This window comes from Cryptomeria japonica, chromosome 8, assembly GCF_030272615.1.
Source record: "Cryptomeria japonica chromosome 8, Sugi_1.0, whole genome shotgun sequence".
Classification (NCBI taxonomy): domain Eukaryota; kingdom Viridiplantae; phylum Streptophyta; class Pinopsida; order Cupressales; family Cupressaceae; genus Cryptomeria; species Cryptomeria japonica.
The window spans coordinates 270,315,921-270,339,271 of NC_081412.1; the positions used below are offsets into that span (position 1 = coordinate 270,315,921).

General features: G+C 37.0%; 1 protein-coding gene across 1 annotated transcript in view; it reads left to right on the forward strand.

Moving 5' to 3' along the window:
* Positions 1-5,604, forward strand: part of LOC131072427 (ubiquitin carboxyl-terminal hydrolase 17) — a 56,173-nt gene extending 50,569 nt beyond the window's left edge. Inside the window, exons 8-11 of the mRNA XM_058008572.2 lie at positions 3,707-3,791; positions 3,870-4,082; positions 4,364-4,425; positions 4,552-5,604. Of these exons, the coding sequence (XP_057864555.1) occupies positions 3,707-3,791; positions 3,870-4,082; positions 4,364-4,425; positions 4,552-5,548 (1,357 nt within the window). The 3' untranslated portion in view covers positions 5,549-5,604. The remainder of the gene's footprint in view (positions 1-3,706; positions 3,792-3,869; positions 4,083-4,363; positions 4,426-4,551) is intronic.
* Positions 5,605-23,351: the final 17,747 nt, after the last annotated feature.

Consider the following 23,351-nt stretch of genomic DNA (forward strand, 5'->3'; position numbering starts at 1 on the left):
CCCTCTTGACATTCAACAAGTCCTAACCTCCATACGTGTGTTAAGGTCATTCATGCAACTGAAGTTTGTGCATCTCTTGGGTATTTCAGTTGATTCTTTGTGCCATTTCGGGTGGGGAGAGAAACATCTCTTATCTTGGTACATCATCTCCTTTCATTTTAAGCATTTCGCTCTTCCCTTTTCCTCTGCAAGCTGTTAGGATAGGTTTAGAAGTAAGATTTGAAGTGTTGAGTTGGTTCAACACTTGCACTTGGATTGAGAAGGAAGTCGGCTTTCTTCGGAGATTCAACCCCCTTGTGCAAGGTCCCACACTTTTGGGTTGTTTCCATGTTTCACAAGGTTGCTGAGTTGATATCTCAGCAAGGGTGCAATCTTTTGTGATAGCATTAACCAAAGAAGCTTTAATCGTTTGGGGAATTAATCGGCAAAACAAAAGTATAAGATTTTTTGAAAAAATCGGGAAAAAATCGGATTTACAAAAGAACATAAAAAAATTGCAAAAAAAAATCAAAAACTGCTTTTTTTTTCATATTTAAGGGCATTTCCATAGCATAGAGATATTGTAGGCAAATAAATTAGACACTAAAACACATGAATTGTAGAAAATAGATTTTCATTGTTTATATTCATATCGCTGATTGCATTGCACAAAACATACCACGGTCCACAACATAAATAATATATAGACAGTGATAGATGTCAAAATGTCGATTACAATGTAGTTCAGATTAGAAACATGTAGCAATAGGTGAAAAAATAAGCAGGTGCCCTCGACTTGCAACCAGCTGAATGAAAACCTTATGTAGAGTTCTTGTACCTTCTTGACGCTCTCTACATTTTTTAACAATTTTTTCAAAAAATGTTCAAGTGTACCTCCTTCCTTGTTCAAAGGTGTATACATTTTTATGTATTTCAGTATCCTTAGTTAATGTATACCTCCTTCATATGTTCTCAACGTATCTAACAATTTCATAAAAAGCCAGTTAGACATCATACTTGGAAATTCTTTGAATGTTCTCTACGTTTTTTTGCACAATTTGTTTAAAAAATTGGCGGACATCATACTTTTAGGGCTTTAATTATTATGGACTGAAAAGCTATGTAATAAACAATATCTATTGTTTGGTGAATTCTAAGGTTTAACTTTAAACATGTTTTATCTATTTCAATATCCTTTGTTAACATTTACCTTATCTTGATGACATTTCTTGTATTAAGCATTTGTATGCTGTTTGGACCCTTACAAGTTAATGGAAGACAAATGGAATAGAGTGAATTGGGGGCATCAAGCAAGGGAAACATAAATGGGATTTAAGGATGCTTTCTAGGAATGGAAATGAACGTGATTCTAGAAACAGAGGTGAAAAGATACAAAAAAATTCTAAGGTTTTTGGCTGAATAATTTGCATTTGTGTGAATCAATAATGGAAAGCAAATGGATACATGCTTGTAACTTGGAAGCATAGAGTAAAAGTAAAGTTCGTACTACTGATTGGGATTTGAATATGGACTAGAAATGAAAAGTAACCACAGATAAAGGAAGTACGAAGAAATCCATCTCTTAAAGAAAGTCATGCTTGATACATATCTGTGTTGTCAAGGTTAGTTGTGGTCTATTAAATAAAAAAGGATAAATTAATGGTTATGAAGATAACAATAGTCTAGGAATTAATCCTTTCAAGATTATCATGTGTGCCACCTAGTTACAATAAAGAACTGAAGGAAATAGATTTTTTATCTGTGAATTGAAGTTAGAAGTAATAACTGGATGCATATAATGTATTGCTAAATGCTGAATTTAAAGAATGGATAAGAATGCACTTGTGGATGACATCAATTCAAGTACTACTTAGATATCTTGGATCCGTAGCAAATTAACTTGAAACTTTTTTGTACAAGGTCATCTGTTGTAACCATTGCATAAAAAAAACACCATTTGTAAAAAACTGTCATGCTTTTTCTTTTTTCTTTGGCAGTAGGAATAAAGCGTCTAATATTTTCCTCTCTATCCCTTGTCTGCTTTTTTTACTTAATGCCATACATTGAAAATTCTGTATGATGTTATTTGTAGTCTACATGTTCTTGGATATTTACTTGAATAAATCGTCTATATTTTTCAGCTACTCTTTGATGTTTATGTGCTCGATATCAGAGTAATATCACAAGACATTATTTATGTTATGATTCTTATTTAAAGGCTCTAATTGAATAAGGACAGCTGATTAGCATAAATACTTAACTTGAGGTTTGAGAGTGCTTTCTTGCATTAATCCATTATATGAAAGAACATTTAGAGGCAGCAGCAACATGGGTACATGGATATACTGAGTTGATTATTGTAGTAAATAACAAAATCTGATTCACTCTCGGGAATGAATGGGAGGGTTTATAAGTCATTACCTTGCTATGTAAAGTTTAACCAAGATTACATTTTATTGCCAATTACTCAGGTCTAGAATTATCTCTCTGAAGATTTTAATTTTTCAATTTTTTTTTCTTTTTGACCTAAAGATCATAAACACACTTCTAAACAAGATGGAATCAAATAAGATAAAATCTGTTTCAAGACAACTTATCGAAACTTGTTGCATGAAAGGAAAGAAAGAAATTACATTTAGTTTTAAGGTTACCAGGAGACGGGGTACTTGGAGACTTTGGAGACTGGTACTGGTACTGGTACGACTAATTTTCAAAAATAGGAGACGGGGACTTTTAAAAAAATATAATTTAAGAATTTCCAAAAAATATCATGACAGAACTTTGAAAACAAGAACAGTGGTAAAGTTTAACATTAACTTTAAAACTGAACAAAAATTGAAATTAAAATTGCTTATATTGCTGATACCATAGGCAGTCTAAATTGTTTCGTGAAAGTAAGGTAATATAGATGTTGAGCACACTCAATATTGCCCGCTAAATAGTAAATGCAATTTCTCTTTAGACTATTACAATGAAAAGAAATCAGTCCTCCCCAAAAGTCAACATTGTCAATAGATCCGATCATTATACCTTTGCAGGGGTTTTTGTCTTCCCGCGAAACGGTTTCCTTTTTAGTCATTTCCCTACGACTTTCCTTGTTTTATCTTCTGCAAGCTTATCTTATTTATTTGCTTTATCTTTTTTGCCTTTTTACTGCATTTTGCCCTAAGTTTTCTAGGAGGAGATGTGAATTTTTGGTCGTGAGACTTCAGAGACGACAGGAGATGGCAGCCAAAAGCACCCTATGTGTCAAGAAGTTTCCATCTCCGTCTCCATCTCCGGTACGAGTCTCCAGGTGCAGGAGACGGGTCTCCTGGTAACTATGAGTTTTACTGACCATGGATGACCAAAGTAGGCAAGCAGGGCTGGAAAGTAGAGCCAGGTTCAATGGCATAGCATGAGGGTTATAAAGAACCATAGGAGCTGAAAAAATAAGTAAACACAGACCATGGAGGGCTAAAGCTATGCTGCAAAGTTTTTGTTGTGAATGTCTAGAGGCTGGTTTTGCCGAGCTAAAACTATTGGCCAGCACATAGAAAATGTATTTGTTTTGTACATTCACATTGATGCGAATGTCTAGAGGCGGGTTCTGCTGAGCTAAAACTATTGGCCAGCACATAGAAAATGTATTTGTTTTGTACATTCACAATTCCTTTTCTTTCAATTTATATTTGAAGTTACATGATAGATGGAGTAAGCTCTTTCTTAATACAATATATGATGGCAGGTGCAAATCTTATGTGAAAGCTAGAAAGCAACTGACCGTACATGAAGCTCCCAACATTCTTACTATTGCTCTGAAAAGGTTTCAGGTAATGGGCTTGGATTTTCCTGGAGGCAATGTTTACTCTTTTTCATGTTTCTGAGGGCTTTATTTTCTTTTGTATCAGTCTGGGAAGTTTGGCAAACTCAACAAACGTGTCATTTTTCCTGAAATCCTCAATATGAAACCATACATGAGTGGAACTGGTGACAGACCGCCAACATACAAGCTTTATGCAGTAGTAGTGCATTTAGATATGATGAATGCTTCCTTTTCTGGGCATTATGTATGCTATGTGAAGAATTTGCAAGGGGCCTGGTACAAGATCAATGATTGCAAGGTAAGCCCCCTTGGCACCAATGGTAATTGATATAGTATGCAAAGTGATCTCCACTTTTATGTTCTCAATAGGGGGATAACATATTGAATTCTCTTGATGTGGGTTGTAATTTAATTTAAATTCTGTATTTCAATACTGAATGTCACTCTGAAATTTGAACTCTGTTTATGTCCCACTAACAGAATCTAGAATAATTTTATGGATTCTGTGATTGTCTGATCTTCACTGTCTTGTCTTCCATTTGGATGATTACAAGTCTCTTCTGGTTGTCTGATCTTTAGGTAAAGCAGGTAGAGCTTGATAGAGTACTGTCTCAAGGGGCATATATGCTTCTATACTCAAGGTAAACGGGTTCACTGATTTCACATACTTCCTCAAATTCTCTTCTTTTTATTTTTTTTGCAAGCATGAGCACGATTAAGGAGTAAATCGTAGACCAATTTGCTTCTAATGATTGATTTTTCCTCAGATCTTCACCTCGACCACCAGCTATCATGAGGAATGGGATACTTCCTCCCTCCATGCCAGCAAATGCAGTGCATTGTGAACACGCTGTCAAGACACCAGTGATGCAGAATGGACTTGAAAGGATCAGTGTGCTTGGCACATCTCCAGCGACCTCATGTACAGTTAATTTGGAAGACTATGGGTTTGATTATAATGGAGCCCCTTCATTCAAAGGAGGCAGGATAAAGGGTTCCAGGGACTATGCGGATTGGGCATCCAGTGATTCTGGGTCTCTTTTTAGTTGTTCAGATGAAGCTTCTTGGAGCACTGAGAGCAATAGAGATTCAACGAGTACGGACGATTATGGTGAGACAATATTTGGAGATTCGGGGCGACTCACTTGTACCAGTTCTGGATTGCCTGAGGACCCTTCCATGCTGCATAGTTCCTTTTTTTGCACGAAATCATCTCCTCCTCTTCAAACAGAATATTATTTTCAGAATAATGCATCTTTCCAGGATTCTGTATTTTCAAATCAACATTTCTTTGATGATATATACCACCAAAATAGGGAAACGGATCCAGAAATATCCACTTCCCCATTTACAACTCCCCGGGATACTGATGGGCTACCTGCCTGGCTTAATAACAGTGCTAGCAGCTTTTTTTTCTCCCCATCAGTTCCTTTGGGACATGTAGAAACCAGTTCTGATTCTGAGCCATCTAGCTTAAAAAGTTATTGGTTAGACAGTAGGAGTAACAAAAACAACCATGCAGGATTTTCGCAGTTTCAAAATTCAGTTGGGGCTCCTGGTGCGTCAGAAAGTGGAGCCCTTATGAGTGAAGATTTTTCTGGCACAGTAAAGTCAAAGCACATCAAAGAGAAGTCCATGCCAGAATTTTTGCAAGAACCTGCTAGGTTAAATTTTGATGTACTTTCAAGATCATTCAATGCAACTACTAATTTTGATTATTGTTTGGTACATGACACAAGAACATCAGATTCACTAACCGATTAATTTCTTGGGGTTGACAGTAACTTTATTATAAATGTATATGGAAATTAATTTGCTGAGCCTCTTGCCTTATTTCTGTGAATGGTTTAACAAAAAGTGTTCTTGTTGATTGGACTGAAAGGATATGGTATCGCGTGCTGAGGGAAATAATATTGTAACAGACTACGGTAGGATTTATTTCTTGAGAAAGGGTTTGCAAACACTATTCTGTCAGCAAGGATAATTCAGCAAAATCATTAAAAACCTAGGATATTTATCATAGAAGCAATAGCTTTCGGTAACCATGGTGTGGTGTTGGGGCTGTGCCAGTTTGAACCTGCCAGCCATGTACAGTTTGTTTACCAGAATTTCCTTAAAAAATGTAGTATTTTGAAAACAGCTGGAAAACCACGGTTTTTTTCAATAAATTATAAATAAAAAATAAACTCTGGATTTTTGGCAGTTTTCTCAGTATAATGTAACTAATCTAAAACGTGCATTCTACAAAAACTGTTTTAGGCTGTGTGGTATGGAAAAGCAGCATTTTTGGTCCTTGAAGACTCATGTTGTAATGTATACACCCTACATGATTGAGAATTTGATACTTATTGAGAATTCAAAGTAATTTTCAATATTGAATCTTTATTTGTCTATGTTTAAACTTTTGTTTCCCATTCTATGCAAATATATTTGGCAAAAAATATAGTAGGAATTCCCCTCCCATTCCCCTGCCCCTGTAATCTAACAATATTTTAGCATTTTTTAATCTACCATTGTTTTCCCATTTTATAGTTTAGACCCAAGTGATTGAATTCCATTTACACTTTCAGTCTGCCGTCTAAATGCCATATAAAATTTAAATGGAATACTGCGATGGTTCAATATGCCAAGTCTGTGAATCTGACAAGTACAATATTTGGAACTTGGGACAATTAACATATATGAGTTCCAGATTGCTGGAAGACCCTTATACACTGCCTAGCTTCCTTCTTTGCACAAATCAATCGATTCTCTTCAAACAGTATATAATTTTCAGATTAGTGCATATTTCCAGGATTCTGCATTTTTTAATTTAGCATCTCTTTAACAATATATACCACTAGAATAGGGAAATTGAAATGTCCACTTCCTTAGATATAACTTCGTAGGATACCATGGGCTGCTTGCTTCTGTTAGCAACAGGGCTAGCTTTTATTTTATTTGAATACATAGAAAGTTGAAACCAGTAATTCTGATTCTCACCCATTGGGCATAGGCACTTATTGGTTAGATAATGGGACTAACATATAGAACCCTTTCTTACTGGGTTCTGCAACAACTCTGGTTGAAACGAGATTTGTCCGGACTGGGTATTGGTTATGGTCTGGGTCCAGCATATTTTGCCTAGGTTCCTGCCTTGGGCCTGTGGATCTGGCCTGAGGTAGGACCTGGATGAACCTGAAAAGAAGCTGCCTGGGACATAAAAAAGTTAAGATATACATGGCCTGAGAATGAATACACATGCTTGGGCAAACTGTTGGAGAATGTGCCGAGGACTTAAAAACATGTTCTTTTAATGAAAAAAGGCAAAGGACTTAAATCTTAACAAATGGTTTTCCTTAGTCTTGATTGAGGATGAGGTGCACAAGGCTAGTGGGAGTGGCATTAGCACTGCTTGTAGTTCCAATGAGCCAGCTGATAACTTCAATGCTCTTGTTGACGAGGAACATGATGATTTGTATTGATTTTCCATGTGAACTTTTACCTTTGACATTGAATTATAAATTATCCATGGTGCTCTGTATTTAATTTGTACATTTTGTGCAAATTATTTATGTTTTGAAATTTTATATATATTATAGGACTGAACTCAGCTGTACCAAACATGGTGAAGAAAATCATCAAACTGCTGAACCCAGATATGAACCCTAACTGGCAACATGGATAAAAACCATACAGGCCTTTTGCAATTTCAAAATTCAATTGGGGCTCTCAATGTATCAGATAGCAGAGCCTGTTGTTTGATTTTGTTGCCCAAGCAAATTCACAATACATTGAAGATTAGGTGTTTGCTAGGTTTCTTCAAGAATCTGCTAAGTTGAGATTTGACATACCATCAAGATCACTTAATGTGTAACTACTAAATTTGATTGTTGGTTGGTTCTTTATGCAACATCAGACTTGCTAACAAATTTGTCTATTGGATTTGTCAGATAAATGCAAAGTGCTTTGTTCACTCAAAAGTCTTATTTCTGTGAATGGATGAACATAATGTTCTTGTTCATTGAATTAAGTGGATATTTTACTACTGTTCTTATACCATTATCATTCGTGGAAGGAAATCTCTAACAGACTACAAAAGCTGTAATTTCTTGGAAGAGGGCAGACAAAGTTATTAAAAAATTGTGCCCTTTTCATTTATATCTGAAATATTAGTAAATCACAAGCACTATTATGTCAGCAAGGGAAAGACAACAAAATCTTTAAAACCTTATTGTCAAGGCCTTTGAGAATCCACTTGCTAATATGTTGCAAATTTGGGGTGTTTGCATTTTGTACATGGGACACACAGCAGTGGTGTTACGCTCAATTGATTTGATAACAGCTTTTCTGAAGCCAGGAAAGTTCCTATCATGGTAATCTGAAGAAAATTTCTGAATAAAAGCAAACAAAGAAGACTGTGTTGAAGTACAGCTGTAGTCTAACAGTCTGGAAGAGGGAAAAACATTGATGTTGGATTCTCTTAATTCTGAAATGATGTAAAAATTTGCCCTATTTTCTATGTTAAACGAAATTTCAACTTTAACATCTCAGTTGCGATGCTATCCAGTTCTTGAGGTCAGCATGCAATATAAAAGTTTGATGTGTTTTTGGACTCTCAATTTAATGATGTCCAACACATCTTCATTTGTTTTGACCAGTGATTTTTTCATGTGTGATTTGAAATGATAAAAACATTCTCCTAGATTTTGACAAACGATTCTCTTTTAATAGTTGCATTATCTTTTTGTCAAGATTGTTTTGTATGTCTCCGGATTAACTCTGGGCTTAAAGTCTAATGTAGTGTTAAATGTTCATAAACATTCTTTATGTTTCTATTGTACACCATGTTACATATTTTCTGAAGATGCCTAAGGTCAAGGATCCTAAACCTGCAGAAAAGAGTGAAATTATCCATCATTGACAAGAAACTATCTTATCGGTGCCCCAAAAACTGTAGAGTCCATGGTCTGCCTACAGAGTTCGGATGGTTATCTCTTCTCTAAAATAACATCCCATTTGAAGGCTCTTTCAGGGCTGATAGTAAGCATTTATCCAGACCCCTCCTTTAGAGCACTACTAATCCACTGTTCACTATCAAACTGAAAGCTTTCCACTCAGCCTTTAAACCTGCTTATTGTATAAGATTTTAAGGCAGCAGGAGATACTGCTGGCTAATCTGATCACGAAGACTCTATCCACTTAAAGAAGACTAATAAGGCAATACATAGATAAACCTTTCTCAGGCCACACCAGGTAGTGCAGGAATCTTATTATCTTTCTCGTTGCTGACACCTTTTTGTCCTCATACAAATGCAGAAGTGCTCGACAACCAGAGTTAATGTTCTTGCAATAACAGAGCATGTGAGAATTGAAAGTGGGATCATTGCACTTAATGCCACACCCATGTATTGATAAGTAATACAGAACAGTGTTTGGAGTTGGATACCAGATTCTTCTGTTTGACACAATAGATGCTGCATGGCTAAATTTTTGCAGATGCTAAGGCAATGAAAAAGCAGTCATACGATGCAAAATTCTCAATTGCTTACCCATATCTCTTTCCCACTAGTTTATTTAACATTCCTCTTATGATCATCTACTTTTGTTTCTCAAATTCACCATTCATTCCCTCCCTTTGCGTACCTTCTCACCTGTCTCCCTCCCACGTACACACCCATGCTTCACTCATCAAGCTAGACAAAGTAGAGAACACATATTCCCTCGAGTACATTTGATAAGGGAGTAGGGTTAGTGATGGTACAAGCCAATTAAGGAATAAGACCTTGAAATAGATTGGGTATGCTATGGGAGGAGGATGTGTTGACAATGCACATTTGACTATAATTTGTTGAATCCCATCTGTAACTCGCACTCACGAAATTTGTTCTGTACAGTTTTGGAAGCCAAGATGCAAACCCTCTGATTGACAACTGTCTGCCAATTTATTCCTAGATCGGTTAATAAGAATGGAGACTTGTTGGTGTTTGTTTTATCATCTTCCAAACATTAGAATAAAGTACTCAAAGATAATTTATCCTCTCTTGTAAGGTGGAGTTTGTCATCTTTGAGAACCTTTCATTTGCAGCAGGGCGGACTTGGTAGCACTTAGTAACTTCAAGCTGTAAGGTAGGGCGGACTTGGCTTGTTTCATGTACATCTTTACCTTATACTTGGCGGACTTCCTTAACTTCATGCACCTTCCTCATGGGTGGAGTTCAAGAGATTCATGCACCACCACCTTGCAGATTGGGCGGACTTTATCACTTCCTTGCACCTTCTTCATGAGCGGGGTTCACCAAACTTATGCATATCATACCCTCTCTATCTAGGGCAGACTTTGCTCTTCATGTGACCAAGGTAAGGGTGGACTTTGTCATCTTTATGGCACCAACATCAAGGTGGACTTCACTTCATTCAAGGGAAGGCGGACTCCAACCCTTGCTTGCACTTCAACTCATGATAGGTTGGACTTTGTGAAGATCATGACCTACCTCACCTTTCCCAAGGTGGACTTGAACAAACTTGTGCACCAACATCAAGGCAGACTTCATGAAGATCAGGGTCCTCATGACCAAAACTTGAAATCTCCATAACTTGTGCAAATTTTACCGGATCGTCCTGAAATTTGAAAATTGTGCTTCAATCATTCACTGAATTCCTCGGGATTTTATGTTGGTGTTTGTTTTATCATCTTCCAAACATTAGAATAAAGTACCCAAAGATAATTTATCTTCTTGAAAAATCACTGCTTATGCTAAGATTGCGAGAAGATCATATGGCGATTCTGAGGTTTCTTTAGTCAGGTGTTGACGTGTGGATAAGCTCAATGGGCGTTGTGATTTGCTGGTAATACACAAAGGGACTTACGTTTGGATTGTTCAATTCACAATGAAGGTTTAGACAATGAAGCTCTATCATTTGGGACTTGGATCATGGAAAAATTGAAAAGGAGACGGGTTTAGAAGTTCTAATCTATTCTTAAGAATTCCAGAGACAATATTAACTAGGTGTTCTCGGGAAACCGCACTTTGCTCACCACATTAAGGACAATTAGACAAAGCGGGTGCAATATTCAATGGGTTGTGTTTATGATTGAAGTTCTGGCATACACAGGGATAGGCTAAAACTTACTTTGCACAGTGAAATAGAAATCATCCATTCACCAAAAGTATGAGTGGAGATACACCATTAATTAATACTTATCAAATCCTTCATTCAACTCTAACAACTTTGAAAGCAAATCTAAATTAACTTCTAATTAATGTGTTGAGGAAATTGAAACTATCCTAATCACTCAAATAAGAGAGAATACAAAGCCTTAAGAGAAAGCGCACATGCAATGTATCATTTGAAAAAATGACCTTTACGCAACAATATATTGAAAACCTCACACACCCTCCAAATTAGAGGAGATAGCCTTATATGGTTTTTCAGAAAACAATGAACGGTCGAGATCAAACAGTGATCAAGGGCCCAGATTGAAAGCTACAACCCTAATTAGGGTTTCCCAAAACTAACTACCCCTCGACCAATGAGAAAATTACATTTGGGGCCACTTGTCCTTCTTGCTAAATATGAACCAACAATGAAAATAGAAGGTTGTTGCATTGTGAAGTGTGCCCTTCTAGAAGCTTCTGGATAAGTTAGGTTCATTGAACTTGGACATGCTGACTAGGAATAGTCTGATTGGTTGGAAGATGACGAGGCGCCACCTTAGCGTGTTGGATGTCTTTTCCGAATTCTCCAATTTGTGCGAAGAAATTGGAGAAGAAATTGTCTAAGTATGGAAATTTGATTTGTTCTTGTCACCATTTAATTATAATTGGGAGCTTGTCTTTTAAATTTCTTCAGGAGATTAAACCCTTCAAGAAGTTGGAATTTTATTTAACTTTTCCATCTTCACCAAGTCTGAGAACTTTTCTTTCTTGATGCCTTGAGATTCTTTCAAGTGCCTTGAATTCGAAGAAGAATTCCTCTAGGCCTTCGTCATAATAGGTCTTCCCATACTTAGCCAAATTTTGGCCATCTTTATGCTTAGACGAACCTTGCTTGTGGACTTGTCTTCAATTCTAAATTTGGCTTGAAACTCCATTTGTGCTTTTTGTGATGATCCCGCCTTTAGCTACCAATTTATGTTGCGCGGGAGGAGGGTAAAAAGCTTTGGGTAGCTCCTCATGAGTATAAATTGATATGATCTAAAGTTCAACTTTTTAGACATTCATCGCGTTCAACCATCATCCAAAACCTGCAAAACCAAAAGAAAATAAATGAGAATCCTCATTTTGAGTGTAAACTTTGAAGGTTTGATGGCAAAGTGTGCTCCGATTCTCCACTTCCTCAACACCTTTAGCTTTCAACAAGCTGCGAACACTTAGAAATTTTAGAAACCCTTGAAAACTCATTTTGATTTGAAGGTTTGGGAGTGAAATTTGTCTTTGATTGCTCTGAAAATGAACAACTTAGCCCCAAAATTCATGAAATGAATGTCAAAATCAGATTTGGATATAGGGAAATGTCTGAAAAATAAACTGTTGTGAAAACCAACTCCATTTTTCATGAGAACTTCATCAAAGTTTGAAAACCAGATTGAAAAACTTAACCAATCTGCCTCGAATACCCCTGTCACCTTCAAAATCTAGACAAGAAATGAGTAGAAAGGATGCTTGGTGTGAAAATCTTCACTTCTCCCTCTTCTAAATGCCTTAGAAAAATCCTTGAACTGTTCCTGAAGCTCTGACATAATCTTCTCTTCAAGTATCTTGCTCTCCAAACTCGAACTATTGAAATGAAAGAAATGAATGAAGTATTTGTATAGAGTTTGAATTCTTCATTTAGAAACAAAGAAGATCCTTTTGAATTTTGTTTCTACTTTAGTCTTTAGTCCTTCAAAGCGCAAGAGAAAGTTTCTATATTCATTTCAGTTGAACTCAGTCACTTAGGAAAAGTTCTGATTTTGTTTCTAGTCTGAGTTCAATTCCTTGAGAAAGTTTCCATTTTGATTTAAGTTAATGATTCGAACTCAATCTTCAATTTCTTCCAATTTGAAAACTTTCTAAAAATGCTTTCCCTTTGTCTTTCCAAATTTTTGGAACTTTCTAAATTTAATTCTTTGTTCGAACTTCAATACTTGATAGCTAGGTGGACTTCATGTGATTCTTTCCTCTCGCCCAATAGACTTCGCCAAAATATATTCTCTTTATTTATGATCTTGGGCAGACTTTATGTGATTCTATGCACCACTCACTATCTCCTTTCACCTTAGGGCAGACTTTCCTTGACTCGTTCCTTTTCAACCAAAGGTAGGGCAAACTTTTTGAGAGTTGGGAACCATCAAATGTTGATGTAGGGCGGACTTTTGAGAGTTAGGCACCATCTTCTTATGCTTGAGGTCTTAACCATAGGGCAGACTTTGTTGATCACTATAAGCTTTACTTGTAGCAGGGCGGAGTTTACAAATTTCATGCACCACATTACCTTGCAAATTGGGCGAACTTCACTGATTTGATGCACCATTCAATGTGTTCTAGGCGGACTTGGTAAGGGATGTGTTAACTTCATACCATGTTGTTCTCATTCACTTGGGCAGACTTCATGAAGTTTGTTTCTATTTGCACTTGAGGTAGGGCAGACTTGGAGGGATGTGTACACCATTTACCACCTCCAAGTTGGACTTGACTGATTGCCTAACTTTATACCCTCTCTCTAGAACAAACTTCCTTGATTTCTTAACTCTTTTCCATAGGGCGGACTTGGTGAGAATTGTGCTCTATCTCCATAGGTGGGGTTCATCCAATTCATGCATCTCACTTCAACCAAGGGCAAACTTCATCATCTTTATGACTCATTGCTTGAGGGTAGAGTTTGTCATCTTTGAGAACCTTTCATCTACAATAGGGTGGACTTGGTAGCACTTAGTAACTTCAAGTTGCAAGGTAGGGTAGACTTGGCTTGTTTCATGTACCTCTTTGCCTTATACTTGGCGGACTTCCTTAACTTCATGCACCTTTTTCATGGGCAGAGTTCAAGAGATTCATGCACCATCACCTTACAGAATGGGCGGACTTTATCACTTCCTTGCACCTTCTTCATGAGCGGGGTTCACCAAACTTATGCATATCATACACTCTCTTTCTAGGGCGGACTTTTCTTTTCATGTGACCAAGGTAAGGGCGGACTTTGTCATCTTTATGGCACCAACATCAAGGCGGACTTTACTTCATTCAAGGCAAGGCAAACTTCAACCCTTGCTCACACTTCAACTCATGACAGGGTGGACTTTGTGAAGATCATGACCTACCTCACCTTTCCTAAGGCGAACTTCAACCCTTGCTTGCACTTCAACTCATGATAGGGCGGACTTTGTGAAGATCATGACCTACCTCACCTTTCCCAAGGTGGGCTTGATCAAACTTGTGCACCAACATCAAGGCGGACTTCATGAAGATCAGGAACCTCATGACCAAAACTTGAAATCTCCATAACTTGTGCAAATTTTACTGGATCGCCCTGAAATTTGAAAATTGTGCTTCAATCATTCACTGAATTCCTCAGGATTCCTAAAATTTAGGAGATTAGCTTTTTGGGTCAAAACTTGGATATTAGGAGGAATTTTGTGATTATTTCAATGTATTTTAGTGCGAACAGTGCAAACCCTAGATCCAGTTTCTAAAAATAGAAAAAACAAGGTTCCCTTAAAAAAATAGGAAAAACTTTCTAACAAATATCCATTCCGGGAATCGAGCTAAAAATGCAAAAAATGAAACTTCCTAAAAAATAGGAAAAAGCAAACTTTCTAAAACTAGAAAGTTATCCAAATTAGCTCAAATCAATTGCGATCTTCGTCTTTTGACGATGTCTAGACCCTGTTATCACTTGGCTTGCAAAAACTAACTCATAATGCTCAAAACTCAGGTCGCTTAAAACTGACAAATTTGATGCGAGAGGTCACAAGGGACTAATAAAAACCCTAGAAAGCAGGAAAAAGGGAGGGTCTCCATTTGCAATGGGGCGATGGGTGAAAAAGGTCACAACATCTAGTGGGAACCCGAATAAATGTTCCTGAACATTCGTAGGATAAAATCTATTTCAAACCTAGTATCAAACATTAATTATAGCTAACTTACCCGTCGACTAAGAAGGGTACTAAAAAAGGAAGAGGAATCCTAGATTGTATCAAGATATTTCATCCTTCAATTATAAGTGTGTGCAAATGCATTCATTCTCGTCTCAAAAGACCATTATGACTCTTTGGTTTCATCATATGGTAATTTATAGTTTAAGTGTTATTTTGCCTTAACTCCAAAAGCATCCTTGGATAGAGCCTCGCTGCCAGCGAACGTCTATAGCCCCGACGAGGTTACCTCTATAATCTCACGGAGATTGCTCTACTTCTGGCAATTTGTGTTTTAATTTGAGGGGTACTACACCTATAGAGATTTCCGCACACCCATAAACCAAGTATTTTGATTTTCTTTCTTTTCTTTCTTTTATTCTTTCTTGATATTCTTTTCTTTTCACATATTTCCACACTTTGGCTCGTAAGCAATGAAGCTCACAGTGGGCTTGAGCATTATAGTGGTGCTGAAGTAAGACTTTTGATGAATTTCTTTATGTTTTCTCTTGCCATGACTTCACCTAGGAAAACCAAAATGACTCAGAGAATTTATTAAGTGTGTGAGATATAATGATCGAAGGAATCAGTGCCGAGATACAATAGATGATTCCATTTCTAAGACTTTTGATGAATTTCTTTATGTTTTCTCTTGCCACGACTTCACCTAGGAAAACCAAAATGACGCAAAGAATTTATTAAGTGTGTAAGATATAATGACTGAAAGACTCAGTGTCAAGATACAATAGATGATTCCCTTTCTAGTTAAGTACTAATCCTAACTTTAAGATACTTTAGAAACAATTAATCTAAAAGTCAAAAGCTCTCCACAAATATTTAACAATGGAATACCCCAAACATAACTTGGCAAGGTCAAACCAGTGTGTGCGTGTTAAGCAACATCACCCTTCCGCTAATGGGAATCCTCTTTTAGTTCTAACCTAAAGCACATGAAAGCAAGTGAAAGCATAGAGAACTAACTAACGAAAGAAAACTAATCTAAGAAAGTAGGAACAACACCTAAACTAAGGAAACAAAAGCAACTCAACTAATAAAGCAAGAGAAAAACGAAAGAAACTACTCTAAACAAAAGCAATTTTTTTTTTAGCGAACAACACTTAAAAGACCTAAGTATACACAACTCCTAGCATGATTTCTCAAGATGTGTAGCGACAATAAAGCAACAGTCACAATCTGACGTTTTGCAAAGTTATCTTTAAACTCGGAAAAATATTCTTTCAAAGTACAAATTTGAAACTCAAGCAAAACATCGGGAAAGATTAGTAACTGGGGCAACTCACCCGGACCATGATTAATCCATAAACAAGTTATCTTTCGTGAATCTCCATAATCAAAATGATATTCTATATAGTCAATAGTAGGGAAAGATACAACCTGGTGGTCTTCATTCGCGAACAAGAATTCTTGCTCATCATCCATTGCCTTATTAGGAGGTCAAAGTTGATGGTGAACCACCACTTGCATATGAGACATGCAAATCAATGTCATGTTCTAAACTGGGTGGAGTGTAGCGGGAATTGGAGTCAAAAGGAAATTTGGAAATTTGAAACATTTCATGTGTTGGCTCCTTTTGAATCGCTAACAATGGATCAATCCCCAACCCAAATTGTTCTTCATTTTTTGTCTCAGTCACAGTTACTTGTTCATCAGGTAGCGTTTCATTTGTTTCAATTTCATCTAGCAATTCTTCCATGACTGTGAACATCGGATCAAGTGCCAACGCAAAATGCATTTCATATTTTGCTCTCATCTTGATAGCGCATTGATCGCCAAACATTTCATCTTGTCTCAAGCCACTTATCATTTCTTCGATCTTGAGCGTGCATGAACTAACTTCTTCCTCAAGGACTATTCCTTCTTGAAGTGCACCATCTCTATTTTGAACTAAGTCTTCCATTTTTGGCTCCTGATGATCTTCAATAACTTGCAATTCTGTATATTCATTCGCTTCCATATGCTGAGAGCTTCCTTGGGCGGTTCCCCTTGCTTGGATGTATTCCACTGCTTCTTTAATCTTTATTCCAATGGCCTCTCGTTCTAGTGTGATTTAGGAACAATCTCCATCTACTTGAATGCTTGATTCAATATCTTCTTCTAATTTTCCTCCTTCACAATTTGATGATGCCACGATGCTTTGTTCTCTTGATGCAGGGTTAAGATGCTCATTCCAAATGCATTTCCTTGGCAATTATGATAAGCCTAAGTGACATCTAGCTTGGTTGATGGCCTCTTCACATAGAGAAGAAGTGAATTCTAAATGTGGTTCATTGTGAATCCTACACCAACGAGGAAGCAACATGCCCTTCAAGTGGACATTACATTGTTCTATCTGATTTTGAATTCTAAGTATAAACCTTGTGAAAGGATCATTTCCATTTCCCTCATTGTCAGGCTTTATGCAAATTCTGGTTTTGGAACATCCCAAAAGAATTTTTTTCCTTGTAGAACCAACTCTATCCTTGACAAGAATGCCAAGCAATTGATCTCATAATGCTCAGTCATTTTGTGAATTCGACACCTCCCTGGTATGGCAAATTGTGATAAATTCTTGGGGTGCAGTTGTGCATTCAAATTTTCCCGAATTTGAGTGATGTCCACAAGGGGACTGTCTCGACAACAAGAAATATAAAACGGTCGCCCATCTATAGAGAACTCTCTTTTTTGATTTTCCATTTTCTAATTTTTTTTTTAGATTTTTTAATTTCACTTTTTTGGGATTTTTTGACATAAAAGAGATCTAACATGTCTCTGATTTAGCATTTCAAATTTCATACTGGTTCTCTCCAGCTGAATTTCTCCACTTGTGAAAATAAACGACCAAATGTTCAGCCCTCCTTGTAGCACCATTTTATGTTGGTGTCTGTTTTATCATCTTCCAAACATTAGAATAAAATACCCAAAGATAATTTATCCTCTCTTGAAAAATCACCGCTTATGCTAAGATTGTGAGAAGATCATATGGCGATTCCAAGGTTTCCTTAGTCAGGTCTTGACATGTGGATAAGCTCAATGGGCATTGTGATTTGCTAGTAATACACAAAGGGACTTACATTTGGATTATTCAATTCACAATGAAGGTTTAGACAATGAAGCTCTATCATTTGGGACTTGGATCATGGAAAAACTGAAAAGGAGACAAGGGTTTAAAAGTTCTAATCCATTCCTAAGAATTCCAAAGACGGTATAAACTAGGTGTTCTTTGGAAACAACACTTTGCTTCACCACACTAAGGACAACTACACAAAGTGGGTGTAATCTTCACTGGGTTGTGCTTATGATCGAAGTTTTGGCATACACATGGGATAGGCTCAGACTAACTTTGCACAATGAAATGGAAATCATCCATTCACCAAAAGTATGAGTGGAGATACACCGTTAATTTAATACTTATCAAATCCTTCATTCAACTCTAACAACTTTGAAAGCAAATCTAAATTAACTTCTAATTAATGTGTTGAGGAAATTGAAACCATGCTAATCACTCAAATAACAGAGATTACAAAGCCTTAAGAGAAAGCGCACATGCAATGTATTATTTAAAAAAATGACCTTCACGCAACAATATATCAAAAACCTCACACCCTCCAAATGAGAGGAGGTAGCCTTATATAGTTTTCCAGAAAACAATGAACGGTTGAGATCAAACAATGATGAAGGACCCAGATTGAAAGCTACAACCCTAATTAGTGTTTCCCAAAACTAACTACCCCTCGACCAATGAGAAAATTACATTTGGGGACACTTGTCGTTCTTGCTAAATATGAACCAACAATGAAAATAGAAGGTTGTTGCATTGTGAAGTGTGCCCTTCTAGAAGCTTCTGGATAAGTCAGGTTCATTGAACCTGGACATGTTGACTTGGAACAGTCTGATTGGTTGGAAGATGACGAGGCGCCACCTCAACGCGTTGGATGTCTTTTCCGAATTCTCCAATTTGTGTGAAGAAATTGTCTAAGTATGAAAATTTGATTTCTTCTTGTCACCATTTGATTATGATTGGGAGCTTGTCTTTTAAATTTCTTTGGGAGATGAAATCCTTCAAGAAGTTGGAAATTTATTTAACTTTTCCATCTTCACCAAGTTTGAGAACTTTTCTTTCTTGATGCCTTGAGATTCTTTCAAGTGCCTTGAATTCGGAGAAGAATTCCTCTAGGCCTTCGTCATAATAGCTCTTCCCATACTTAGCCAAATTTTGGCCATCTTTATGCTCAGACGAACCTTGCTTGTGGACTTGTCTTCAATTCTGAATTTGGCCTGAAACTCCATTTGTGCTTCTGTGATGATATCGCTTTCAGCTACCAATTTATGTTTCGCGGGAGGAGGGTAAAAAGCTCTGGATAGCTCCTCGCGAGTATAAATTGATATGATCTAAAGTTTAGCTTTTCAGACATTCACCGTGTTCAACCATCATCCAAAACCTGCAAAACCAAACTAAAATAAATTAGAATCCTCATTTTGAGCGTAAAATTTGAAGGTTTGATGGCAAAGTGTGCTCTGATTCTCCACTTCCTCAACACCTTTAGTTTTTGACAAGCTGCAAACACTTAGAAATTTTAGAAACCCTTGAAAACTCATTTTGATTTGATGGTTTGGGAGTGAAATTTGTCTTTGATTGCTCTGAAAATGAACAACTTAGTCCCAAAAGTCGTGAAATGAATGTCAAAATCAGATTTGGATATAGGGAAATGTCTGAAAAATAAACTAAGTTGTGAAAACCAGCTCCATTTTCCATGAAAATTTCATCAAAATTTGAAAACCAGATTGAAAAACTTAACCAATCTGCCTTGAATACCCCTGTCACCTTCAAAATCTAGACAAGAAATGAGTAGAAAGGATTCTTGGTGTGAAAATCTTCGCTTCTCCCTCTTGTAAATGCCTTAGAAAAATCCTTGAACTGTTCCTGAAGCTTTGAAATAATGTTCTCTTCAAGTATCTTGCTCTCCAAACTCGAATTGTTGAAATTGAAGAAATGAATGCAGTATTTGTATAGAGTTTGAATTCTTCATTTAGAAACAAAGAAGATCCTCTTGAATTTTGTTTCTACTTTAGTCTTTAGTCCTTCAAAGTGCAAGAGAAAGTTTCTAAATTCATTTCAGTTGAACTCAGTCACTTGAGGAATGTTCTGATTTTGTTTCTAGTCTGAGTTCAATTCCTTGAGAAAGTTTCCATTTTGATTTGAGTTCATGATTAGAACTCAATCTTCAATTTCTTCCAATTTGAAAACTTTCTAAAAATGCTTTCCCTTTGTCTTTCCAAATTTTGGAACTTTCTAAAATTAATTCTTTGTTTGAACTTCAATACTTGATAGCTGGGCGGACTTCATGTGATTCTTTCCTCTCGCCCAATGGACTTTGTCATAATATTTCCTCACTATTTCTGAGCTTGGACGAACTTTATGTGATTCTATGCACCACTCACCATCTCCTTTCACCTTAGGGCGAACTTTCCTTGACTTGTTCCTCGTCAACCAAAGGTAGGGTGAACTTTTTGAGAGTTGGGAACCATCAAATGTTGATGTAATGTGGACTTTTGAGAGTTGGGCACCATCTTCTTATGCTTGAGGTCTTAACCATAGGGCAGACTTTGTTGATCACTGTGAGCTTTACTTGCAGCAGGGTGAACTCTACAGATTTCATGCACCACATTACCTTGCAGATTGGGCGGACTTCACTGATTTGATGCACCATTCAATGTGTTCTAGGTGGACTTGGTGAGGGATGTGCACCTCATACTTCCTTGATTTCTTAACTTCATACGATGTTGTTCTCATTCACTTGGGCGGACTTCATGAAGTTTGTTTTTATTTGCTTGAGGTAGGGCAAACTTGGAGGGATGTGTACACCATTTACCAACTCCAAGTCAGACTTGACTGATTACCTAACTTTATACCCTTTCTTTAGGGCATACTTCCTTGATTTCTTAACTTTTTTCCATAGGGCGGACTTGGTGAGAATTGTGCTCTATCTCCATAGGTAGGGTTCATCCAATTCATCTCACTTCAACCAAGGGCGAACTTCATCATATTTATGGCTCATTGATTGAGGGCAGAGTTTGTCATCTTTGAGAACCTTTCATCTGCAATAGGGCATACTTGATAGCACTTAGTAACTTCAAGCTGCAAGGTATGGTGAACTTGGCTTGTTTCATGTATCTCTTTACCTTATACTTGGCGGACTTCCTTAATTTCATGCACCTTCTTCATGGGTGGAGTTCAAGAGATTCATGCACCATCACCTTGCAGATTGGGTAGACTTTATCACTTATGTGCACCTTCTTCATGAGCGGGGTTCACCAAACTTATGTATATCATACCCTCTCTTTCTAGGGCGGACTTTGCTCTTCATGTGACCAAGGTAAGGGCAAACTTTGTCATCTTTATGGCACCAACATCAAGGTGGACTTCACTTCATTTAAGGCAAGGTAGACTTCAACCCTTGCTTGCACTTCAACTCATGATAGGGAAGACTTTGTGAAGATCATGACCTACCTCACCTTTCGCAAGGTGGTTTTGAACAAACTTGTGCACTAAAATCAAGGCGAACTTCATAAAGATCAGGAACCTCCTGACCAAAACTTGAAATCTCCATAACTAGTGCAAATTTTACCGGATCACGCTGAAATTTGAATTTTGTTCTTCATTCACTAAATTCCTAAAATTTAGGAGATTAGCTTTTTGGTTGAAAACATGGATTTTAGGAGGAATTTGCCGATTATTTCAATGTATTTCAGTGAAAACCCTAGATCCACTTTCTAAAAATAGAAAAAGCAAGGTTCCCTTAAAAAAATAGGAAATTTTTTCTAAAAAATAGCCATTCTTGGAATCGAGCTAAAAATGCCAAAAACGAAACTTCCTAAAAAATAGGAAAAAGCAAACTTTCCAAAGCTAGAAAGTTTTCCGAATTAGCTCAAATGAATTGCGATCTTCGTCCTTTGGCCTTTCTAGGCACTTTGACGGTGTCTAGACTCTGTTATCACTTGGATTGCAAAAACTAACTCATAATGCTCAAAACTCAGGTCGCTCAAAACTAACAAACTTGATGCGAGAGGTCACAAGGGAGTAACAAAAACCCTAGAAAGTAGGAAAAAGGGAGGGTCCCCATTTGCAATGGGGCGATGTGTGAAAAAGGTCACAACAAGACCGTTCCATTTTATCAAAATTTGCTTGATCATCTTCCACAATTGCCTTAAGCCACCGTGAAGGAACTCTTTTTGTATTCATAATATTTATTAAAATTTGAGAACTTCCTTCAATGATCACCTTTTCCCAGCAATAATTTAGATGCATTTGAACATTGGTAATGCCTCCTCTTTATTGTTGATAATCCTCCCTTTACAACTAAACATGGTTTCTATTTAGAATACCCATCAAAATTTAGATTAATTAATCCATTGAAGAGGATGAGAGTGGCACCATAAGGATTGAATCTATCCAAAACATTTGTGCAGACCAGATTCAAGAGCCTTGGGTTTATTCAACTTGATCCTGCTAACAAAGAGCTCTTGGATTCTTGACCAAGATGTAATATGTGATAGCTCAGACAGTTGGTTTGCTTTTTGATCACATTTCCTGCTAGCAAAGAGACTTTGTCATTGGAGAACTCGTTGCTTCTTTCTATCCAAATTATTCATACTCAATCTTCTGAAGGACATACGATAGAACACTATTATCAATGTTGGATGGTGAGGATTTCATGAACACAATAGGCGGACAAAGGTTGCCAGTATGGATGGGGAGATGTTTTTGAGATAAAAAATTGAGTTAGTTGGGTATACCATTCAAAAGAACTCCTTATAAATGTTTAAAAAAAGAGAAACTTACAGATGCTTGAATAGGTTGAATGGCTGCTCAATGACAAAATTGGAGGCAAGAAATTAGTTGATTATGAGGAAGAATAGGAGGAGGAAGATGCAGACAATGAGGAGGAAGCTGAGGATGAAGATGAGTAGGACAACGACACGTGGAAGGCAGAAAGTTTGGACAAATCAATTAGTGACAACTTTGACCAAAATGAACCGCTAGAGTTGACCCAAGATGCAATGCTAGAAGATGAAGACAATTGGCAAGGGAAGAGAAAGTGCAATTTTGTCAACTACAGGACCAAGGTGGAAGAATTAGAGGCTCTGAGGAAGAAGGTGTCAAAGATAGAACAAAAGATGGTTAGTGTCTCCAAATTCAATATGAAGGCGATGCATAGCTCCGCTACCTCCATGTGCCTGATGCATAAGAAATTCCTAGGCAATGATATTGAAAAATAATGGAACTGCAATGAACTCTTTAAGTTCCTTACCGATGATTGGAGCCAAGTGCTCAAATAGCCACTGTGTGGCTAGTTTTAGTTCTCTGGGCCTTTGAGTCTTTTCCATTAAGACTTTATTTCGTTTTGCTATCTAGTTAAGACTCTTTATGGTTTTTGATATTTACTGTTAGCTAATGTTAGTTTATGTGCTGTTAAT